We start from the raw sequence: 10,441 nt of genomic DNA on the forward strand, positions 1-10,441 counted from the left end.
GGCTTGGACCAGGTTGCAATACATTCATTTTACCACAGTTACTGAAGGGAGAATGTCCTATATTGGGCTTTCTTGAGTAAGATGGAGATGTTTTCATCCTATTTTAGTGTTTTTGAGATTGTGGTCTCCAGGAGCTTGAACATCTCAAGTGATTTCTAGGACAAGATCCATTGTTTTGAGGGTGTTGGGCTCAGTGTTATCGTTGGCACACCATATGATGGGGCATTTCTCTGCAGTAGATGAGTTTGTAATTACATTTTGATGAGGCTCTCTAGGGTAGTGTGATCAGCAAACTTCAACACCTTGACTCAGCTGTCAATGAAAATTTAGTTATTGTGGGAACCAGTGAGGATTTGGCTACAACTAGAGAGACGTAGAGTGGCCAGTGCAACAGTTTAGCATGTGAGGAGAGAGTTAATGCACTTTCCTATATAGCACCAGTTTTCCTCATTACATTGTAGTTCTCACTCTGTTTGGAAGATAATTAAGCACCACTGGCCCAAACATGCTAACTTGTCAGCAGCAAAACCTCCCTTTCTAAGCTGGTATCAGTTAACAACACCGACAATGTGTGAGTGTGGTGCCCATAACCACAGTTTCTAGAGGCTCGCTATCTCTATCCAGTGGAAAAACAAACACATTACAAGAGCCATGCATAAGATAAGGTAGAGGCAATTAGAAAAACAATTGATAGCTTTAGCAGTCCGTTATAAGAGACCCCTGTAATACCTTTATATATGGTGATACAAGTATGATTTACCTCTCTTGTCATGTATTTCACATTAACTGTACTTGCTTGAACTGTGACCATTCAAATAAAGAGCATCAGATAAAAGTGTCCATTGACCACAAACCTGGTTGACCTCCAAGTTAACCAAGTGTTCATGATGGGATCGTTAATCGTGACACATTTCAACAACACAAATAAGGGAGCTCAATATTTACCTTCTCAATTTTACTCCTTTCAAAATGCAAAAGTAACAGATGACCCAGTTTAGTAGATGACACCCAGCCAGGTCCCAACAGATACCATCAACCCCCTCACTTCCTCCAGACAAGTCCAAGAATCTTCTCCTGATCATGCAAACATTTTGCTCCACTTCTTACGCTCTGTCTTTAGAGCACTTTTGTGAATACAGTCCTTGGATTCTATCTCTGATAGAAATCTCCATGTTCACAAATATTAATTGAATTCTCCATCATCATAAGCAAATGTGATTTCTGGAATTGCCTTTAGGTCAATGAGGCTACAGCTTTCAATATTTAGTCTTATTATGCCATACCCAAATCTCATGAAACGCTGCACCTTAGAAGATATATTTTCACCATCACTTCCTATGTACTGTTTATCTTCAAGTCACCTACACTACTGATCACACCAATGGAAACCAAGTCCATTGGCATCAAATTCTCTCATCTCCCATGTCCTTAACTGTAATGCTAGAGTCACATACCTCAATTAAACTGGACACTGGAAATTATTCCAGTGATTCCAATTCCATCCATTGTATGCTAGCTGAAAAATAAGAGAATATTAGGATGTGACAAGACATTAAAGAATTCCAGAAAAATCAGTTTAGAAGATTCTGAACCATAAATAATGTTAAAGTAAGTTTCTGTGGCACCTTGCAAAACCCTAACTGCACCCTTAGTAGTTTACATATTATAATTAAAGTCAATAAAATAATATTACATAATGTTGTGAACATGGCAACACTGTTTCATATTCATTCATGAGCAAGCCTTTTCTCAAGGAGTTTTGACAGCAGCCACCAGGAGGCAGCATAAGAGCCCTCTGTCCATTTACTGTGCTCTAGTTTCTGATGACTTCCATGTTATTTTTGATATTTTGTTTAATATTGGCTCTGACTGGTTGATTTTTCATCATGTCCACTCCACTCTGAAACAATACAAAATAGCCTATATTCATAAAATTAAAATAAATTGGGAGTTTCAGGAAACTTTCTACACCTGAATCGGATAAGGATAAGATACTTCACTGTCCAGATGTAACTGAACCAAATTTGAGCCATGCTCATAAAAGGTACTTAAATGTCCTTGAATAACTATTCCAGATTAAGACGTACTCCTGTCTTAATTTCAGATGGCTCTTGTCTTAATTTCAGATGTTTCTGTGAAGAAGTCTCATATATGAGTATGAAATGGCATTCATATGTTGCAGGAACTATTGTACTAAATCTGTACTCTATTGTCATCATTTGCATCTGTCCACTTGCTTACAGCATTTTCAGGATGGATGGTCGATAGCAGAGTTGTGACCCGGAGTCCCAAATCAGTCTCAAGGCACAAGTCTCAAGTCTAAATGTAGGTTACCAAGTCAAGTTCAATTCAAGTCCAAGTCATGAATCTAAAGTCTCAAGTCTAAATGTAGCACACGAACTCAGAACAAGAGTCCAGTATCAATTTAATATCTTAAATTTAATATCTTAACAATTTAATATCTAGGACTTTTCAATGCAATATGGTTTTAATAGGATAAAAACTTGGTAAGAGCATCATGAGTTTGATTTCTATAATCAGTTTCAACTTCAATAAATTCAGTCATGCAAATTCAGAAAATAGAATTTAAATTCAGTCGTCTGGTCGTCTCATCAGTTTCAATCTAAGTTATTTACACAAACAAAAGATCTTTTGTCGGGACTTTAGAAACCTTTTAAAGTCATCAATGTACAAGTCAAAGTCAAGTCCCAAGTCACCAGAACCCAAGTCAAGTCTCAAGTCTTCTCTTCATGCATCATGTCAAGTCTCAAGCAATTCAAATTCGTTCAAGTCATGTGACTCGAGTCCCCACCTCTGGTCCACAGTGTAAGATGTAAACAATCTGATCGCCTTACAGTTTCACATTGTGCATTTTGTTCTACCAAATTTGGACAGCAAATTAGAGAGGTCAGTAACATCCATGGTCCAGTTCACTGGCTCACAGTCTGCAGTCCTCATCAAAGTTAGATACTTGGATGTACAGTATCTAATGATGTCCAGTGATGTCCAAGATCATGAAAATTTGCAAGTCATAGCTCCTGAATGTACATATATAGCCTATATAATATCCTATAGGAGTATTAAAGGAATATTATGATGCTACCATAACATTAAGCAGCGTTGGGAAAGCCATTTGAAAGTATAGTTTTTACAAGCTACCACTTCACATTGGAAGAAGCTGAACTGCAGCAAAGCTACCCTCAAGAGAAATGTAGTTTTGTTTACCAGTTGCTTAGGAGAAATAGTTCAAGCTACTTCATGATTACTGTATGTCTATATCTGCATTGTCATGATACAAAATCTCATGACTGCAAATAATAACACTTAGATATTAAAAAAAAAGTATTTTATTTGAAATATTGACTGTTTCTATAATAGCCACACTCTGTCAGCTGCTTGCCAGTAGCCTAACTAGTGTGGATGTATACACAAACCAAATAACCCCATCTGGGTTCATCACAGGTAGAAGTGTAAGGAATGTTAACTTTCTTTTGCATGTAGGCTAATGTCCATCACACTACATTTTCACTCAGACACCTGTCTGCCAGCGACTAAACCATAGGGAATATTAACTTTCTGTTAAATTTAAATCTAAAATAAAGGGTCTTTAAAATCTGACTTGCACAATCTTGACAATTAAACCAGACAAATATATTTGGTAGTTGCAGTTAACTCGGTCTATACGTCAAACTCAAAAAACATTAATTCCATTTAGTGAAACTGCTCCCCAGCACTGCCGTTATAGAGTCACTGTAAACTCACTATTGAGTACCAAACACACACTATAGGAATATTGCAGGAATGTTATAGTAGTTTCCTTGGAGTTGATTGCACGCTTTGTACCTCTCTCGCGCGCCAGTCTTTTGGACTCTGTCCCTCAGATTAGATGCGCGCGGTTTAGCCAGGTTTTCGCACGCACAGCAGCGGTCCAATCAGAGCGCAGTTTGCCCAGAAGCGCCTCGTTGCCATGCAGTTCTCCAGAAACCGGCCTCTCTTGCAACGTAGGTGAGTTCTACAAAAACATTTTTATTCATAGGCTAACTTTAAAAAAGTATCTTGTAGGTAAGGGTGATATAAGCAGAAATGGATTCACTTTGAACAATGTCCCCTTTATATAATGAATGTTGTTTTGGGTTGCTATATGCTGCCAGAAATTGCTGCAAACAAATTAGCCATGTATATCTCTATGCCAGGTTTAGGAGATGCTCACCAACACTGATTAAGTGCGCAAGTTATTTTGTGACCAGAAGCATTTTGCATCTCGTGTTCTTGTTATTTGCCCACTGTCACCGGCAGCTGCAGTTACGGTAGCAAGTAACCCGGTTGGAGACAGACCACGCCTGTCCAGCAGTATTTCCAGTAGGCTACCGCTAGCTCATGCTGTTGCTGTTGGTCCTACAGCCAATCCCAGTCGAGAGAACACCCGATAAATTAATATGCCACCAATGATCACACCTATGCAAATACCCGGCTGACCGCATTGTCCCGGACGGTTTTTAGGAGAAGTTACCAGATTTGTCTGTCAGTTGCAGCACAGTGAACGTACAGAGAGAGCGTGTGTATTGTCGAGAGATACCCGGACTAAAAGTGAATCATCAGTACTGTTAAATCTATGGTGGACTTGGATTTTTTGTACAACATGACATTTGAAGAACTAAGTGGGGATTATTCTCAAGAAAGGTAAATACATTGGGATTGTATGTTTTAATATATATTTTGGGTTTGTTTCTCAAACTCTTAACACCAATTATCACCAGCCTATTCTGGTGTTAATGTGCAGTATGCAGCAGACTAATGCACGATATAAATGATGTGCCAGTGTCATTTCAACGTAACTTTCTAACTAATGCACATCATCCATGTTGCTGCTTGCAGGGTTCAACTGCTTTTCTGTTGAGCCCGTGTCGCGAGACAGTATTTCCTGGGCAGTCAACAAATACTAAACGATAACTAACCTAACGCTGCACACCGGTTTCAGGTAAAATGTCTCTGAATACCTGAAATTAAAGTATGAAATCTGTATTTTTATTTTCATTTAGTATTCCTGCAGCTATCAAAGCGATTTCCACCGCAAAATTGATAATATTAACGTGTCGACAACCAACTCGAACTTGCACATCTGTCAGTTGTGCTTGAAAGGAAGCCCGACTAGCTAGCAGCCCAGTTTAGCTAGACAAAGGACAGCTTGAACTTTATGTGGCATCGTTGTAATGTGATTAATATCAACTAATTTGTCTCTGTGTTGCAGAATGGACTCTGTGGCGAAGGCGTTGGAAGAGGTGCTCACTTCTGCATTGCCGCAAGGCTGCATTACAGTTGGTGTCTACGAGGCAGCCAAGTCCCTGAATGTGTAAGTGCACGGTTATCGGCTAACACGGAGGTCCAGACCTCTTATCACAGCATGGTGGTTGGAGATCTCTCTGACACTTTTACACAGAAATGTGAATTATGAAGGGTCACTAGTAACCATTGGCCAACTTTTCTAGAGGTACAGCATGTCTTAACCACTGACCCTTGTGTTAGGGCCAGCAGTTTTATCTTTTCTTTATGCCCTCTAACACGTTTCAGAGGTTTGCTAGACTAATTTGTCAGACTTGTCAGGACATTTACACTCACTGCTTACTCATATTTAAGTTAAAAATAGATTAATTACAAATATTTTATTTTTCTTCTACCCTCAGAGACCCTGATAATGTGGTTTTATGCATCCTGGCTACGGATGATGACGATGTGAAAGATGTGGCCCTCCAGATCCACTTCACACTCATTCAGGCCTTCTGCTGTGAGAATGACATCAACATCCTGAGAGTGAACAACACCAGGCGCCTGGCAGAGATACTGGGTGGAGGAGGAGGAGGGGGAAAGCAGAATGGTGAGCCCATGGACCTGCACTGTGTCCTGGTCACGGTAAGTGTCTATGCTCACCAGCCGACAAGTTTCATGGCAGGCTAGATGAATCTTCTGTATTCTGTTTTTATACCAGATGTTGATTAGGCCTATGCATTACAGCAAAGCTGTAAGTGTTAGTGAGCTTGAAATTGTTCTTATAAACCTTTTTATAATCTCGGCCCCCCTTTTGTAACTTACAGCTGCCAGTCTTGTACTGTAATTTAAGTAAACTACCTATTGTACAGTATTTATTATGACAGTTGCCATTGTATGAAACTGAAGCTATGTACATTTCATTTTATAACATGTGTATGAATGAAATTGCATAGCCCAGTAGCTACATTTACTAGGCCAATGCATGTGAGTTTCACTCAGACTTGCCAGTACATGTTCTCATGCTGGTAGTAAACACTGCCTCCTTCCTCATATGACTTCTATGGAATTTCAGAAGAGGGAAATAACTTTCATTTGCACATGCATGCACAGCTGTGAAACTTCCAGGTGTTTATAACCTATTGTAGCGCTAACAATGTAAATGGACATATAAACTGTTAAATCATTCCTTTTTCTCCTGTCTTGTTAATTTTCTTAGAGTCCACACTCTTCATCGTGGAAGGACCCGGCCTTGAGCAAAGTGAACCGCTTCTGCAGGGAGAGCCGCTGTATGGACCAGTGGGTACCCATCATCAACTTGCCTGAACGATGAACATCTTACAACCAGCAGCAAAGACCTGTGAAAGGACTGTTCTCTGCACAGGAGGAGTGGTGTGAACCCTGATGGACACATTACCACCCAGAGATCAAATTCCATAGCACCACTGACGGGAAAGAAAAACAACACCTAAGTTAATGAATTTGGAGGAAAAAAGACCCCACTATCTAGATGGGATGTATTAAAAAAAGATGGGGGATGGATTTCCACTGGGACAGGCCTGTTGGGAGTTGTGGCTGTCAGCCTTGGCAACCAAGATGAGATGGCGGGACACTTTTTATGTATCGTCATGAGGTGGAAATAAAAAAGCGTCTGTGCTTTTTAATGTGAAGGTGGACACTGTACAGAAGGATTGTATCATGTATTTGTTTGGTAAAGCCTTTGTGATGACTCAAAAAAGTGGGGAGAGCTAGAAAAGTGAGCTGTTGAGTGGACCAAGGCCTAGGCCTCTCTCTGCAGAAACAAAGCACTTGCTGAAACACTGGACCTTTGCAATTTCACTCATTTTATTTAAATTGTTGATGTTGACGTTGCTATTGCTATTATTTTAAAAGGGAAGGGCTAGACATCCAATGAAGATATTCTGTGTATTCAGTGTTTCCTATGCCAACTGGTTTTTGCTACAAATAGTTCTTTTTTTTTTTTTTTACAATTTAAGTTATTTCTAATGATATTTAAGTGTATTTATGTTTCATTTTGTACTTTTACTATTTGCAAAATCTAAATACAAGACACAGATGTATTGTGGTCAATAAAAAGTATTTTTGGAGCCAGAACTAGATGTCTTTTCATTTTGCATTTCTGGAAATTTAGCAAAGCTGAGCTGAATTTTGACCTTTAGCAAACAGTTGTAAAGAGGAGTCACGTGCGGATCACAGGGGTCACGCTGGCCTCTGTGGCCTCAGTGACATCTCTGAGCTGAAGAGAACAATAATCCTCAACGCTCGCTGCTGATTGTTCTGCCTCGGTCAGCAGGAACATGTTCATTCATCCACACAGTTTCCCTTTTCACCCAATCCGTGTGATTTGTTGGGACAGTTTAGGTTGCAATTTCACCAGCTGACTTCCTTGAATAGAGTGTGTGACAATTGCACACGTGTTTGCAAAGTAAAAGAGGGGATACGGCGCAACAATGCATATATTGCAGGTATTGAATTAAATAAATTATTCATAATAGAGTGTTACATGTTTATCAGACAAGTTGCATCAACTATTGTCAGCTCACAGGCAGCTGGAGCCGGTCGCTGGCTGGCTGGCTCTGGTCCCGGGAAGAGAGTGACTGGTGTGACTTACTGTAGACCACATGACTGGAATTCCTCAGAAAATTCTGTAAGGGAGGCAGTAGCGTGCAAACGGTTGTGTAAACCAGTCGAAACCACTCCTTCTACACTCGCCCCCCCCCCCCCTTTCCTTTTCCGATTGTGTCACATGCACACCGGTGAACTAGCTGGTGTTGAGTGTTGACAGCGTCACTGAGGTGATGCAAGGCAGGCATTCCCCTTGGTAAGTGCAGAGTCACGATCACGGGAAAAGGAGGAGAGGAGAGGCTCTGTCTCATCCTTGAGCTGCACGACCCAGTTTCTGATTGACCTTCAGCTTTCATATGAGGGAGATAATATGACAGGTGTTAATGTTGCTGAATTTGTAGGCTATATAAAATCTTATGAAATATATTATCAGCAGTAATAAAACTGATATAACTCTTTGCTCTTCATTTTTACTGTACCCCTGTAATTATTTGCTGTAGTTTCTGTTATTATTGTTATTATTATTTGTGATACTGCAGTCCGAGCACAGGCTCAGCTACAGAGCAGCACCCTGGAGCTGGTGAGGATTCAGTGTCTTGCAGATGCTTGCTGCCACAAAAGTCTTCCGGTTGGTTTCCCTGCTCACTGCGCTGCCCTGCTGCTCCCACTGTAGAGCTCAATGTTTCATTACAGGTTTTCCATTTGGCAGAATTGTTTTAGTTTAAGACAAAGCTGGCTTATTCTGAGGCCAGTTCAAAATGTTGAAAATGAAATACGAAAATAAGAGGTACTTTAGCTGCTGAATGTTCCGCCATAATCACCACAATATATTAAACATAACCAGTTATGCTAATGAGGCAATTAATTAAGATAATTGATGCATAAATAAAGCAAAAATTTCTATGTCAACATACTTGTCTTCACATAACATGGGAGGTATTGATATGAACACCTATATCCTGATATCCTAAAGCATTAAGGTGTTAGAGTAGTTTGAAGAAAATCTGATTTATATTAATATGCAAATGTATGCAGAGAGGTGCTCCACACCTGTAGTGTAAGTATGATGTTTCTATCATGTATTGTTCTTGATTTATTGTGTTCACAAGAATGTGTCTACACACGGACAGACAACATAAAGTCCTGCATACAGTACCATGTAGCAAAATAAAAATATTGGCCCAGAATGATCGGTCCCATAGCACATTATGGCATGCTCTGAAAATGATTATAATGCATTCAAAACACCTCATGAGCAGTACCTCAATCAAAGTGTTGCCCTGCCCTAGAGAGCCTCAGTGGGCACTGTGTGAAAGGTTGCCTGGCTGTGTCCTCAGGCATGTGACTGCAGGGTGTGACACTGACTGATGTCATGTGGTATTGTCATGATCCGAGGGGAAAGGTTATTTTAAGATAGGAGTAGAGGAGGGCTGATGTAAGTGATGTGTTGGCACTAAACCACTGGAGCCCTCCGGTTGAGTCAATCACAAAGGGTCGAGGTTTAGTTTCCCATTTCCATGGAGGAGTCTATTAGCCATGATCAATCATTCATGGTGGTCCCATAGGTCAGTATGGAGGTGCAGCATTGTCAATGCATTTCTGAAATGGAGCAGAATCTGATAATGTGTCCAGTCGCTGTGTACTTAGGTTGGATCGTCTTTTACGGTACAACCTGGGGAACACATTGCATAACCCAAGTCAGTGGTACAATGAAGAGTTGTGTTATGTTCACTCAATATTGTGCCATTGATTAAGAACGTACAAAAATCAATGCACTGTTCCTACTGGTAAGAAAAAGTACATAACACACTTTAGATAACATTATTGTAAATTCACTTTAATAATAGAAAAGGTACGGTGCTCAGTTATGGGTGAATGATATGAAGGATGAAAACTACATTTCGAAACTGTAACACAACCTGCAGCTGGGAAGCTATGGTGCAGTAGGGGGCTTTAGCTGATGGAAATACTACTGCCCCTCCAGCACCATAGGCAGCAATATTCAGTTCAAATTGACTTTTGGTCCTATCTGTTGTGTGTATTTCTATGAGCAGTTGGGCCTACCAGGGGAGCAGAGGTGCCACTACGGTCGGCTCTATCAGCACCCACACCCCCACCCGCCACCCTCGCCCTCTGATCCGCTCTCCCTCCCCTTCCTCTCCCCCTCATCAGCACATTCCAACACACTGACACTGTAACTGCCAAGCCAGATTTTAATAGTGAGGCACATGGTCAGTGGGCCGGCCTGCCAGGCGCTGGCCATATGCCCCTCTGTCATCTCACATTGTTGCACAATGACAAACTGGGATTACTGCAGAGTCTGTGCTCTGGTGGCCGACATACTCGTGCCTTTTAAGGGCATTCATGCTTATGGAGAACATCCTGTTTCTATCATATTAGAGTATAATGGTAATATCACTCGGATAGCACTGTGTGCCGTGCTTCATGTGCTATTTAGTTTTACCAGTGCAGACAAAACTGTGAAGCTGAGCTTGTAAAGTTGCTGTATCTCTGATATCATAGAGACAATGCATTGCAATCTGCTTCATGGTGCGTATTGCATTTGGCTTTCGTCAATAATAACTCAGCCAGA

At 40.7% G+C, this 10,441-nt stretch overlaps 1 protein-coding gene across 1 annotated transcript; it reads left to right on the forward strand.

Moving 5' to 3' along the window:
• Positions 1-4,527: 4,527 nt before the first annotated feature.
• Positions 4,528-7,371, forward strand: LOC139643436 (growth arrest and DNA damage-inducible protein GADD45 alpha-like). The gene is made up of 4 exons (XM_071518579.1): positions 4,528-4,680; positions 5,249-5,350; positions 5,682-5,907; positions 6,482-7,371. Exons 1-4 carry the CDS (start codon positions 4,613-4,615, stop codon positions 6,593-6,595), a joined length of 510 nt encoding a protein of 169 aa, XP_071374680.1. The 5' UTR covers positions 4,528-4,612; the 3' UTR covers positions 6,596-7,371.
• Positions 7,372-10,441: the final 3,070 nt, after the last annotated feature.

This window comes from Centroberyx affinis, unplaced genomic scaffold, assembly GCF_046629955.1.
Source record: "Centroberyx affinis isolate AG114_WGS23_722 - 3 ecotype Tasmania unplaced genomic scaffold, CSIRO-AGI_Caff_v1 ptg000609l_1, whole genome shotgun sequence".
Classification (NCBI taxonomy): Eukaryota; Metazoa; Chordata; class Actinopteri; order Beryciformes; family Berycidae; genus Centroberyx; species Centroberyx affinis.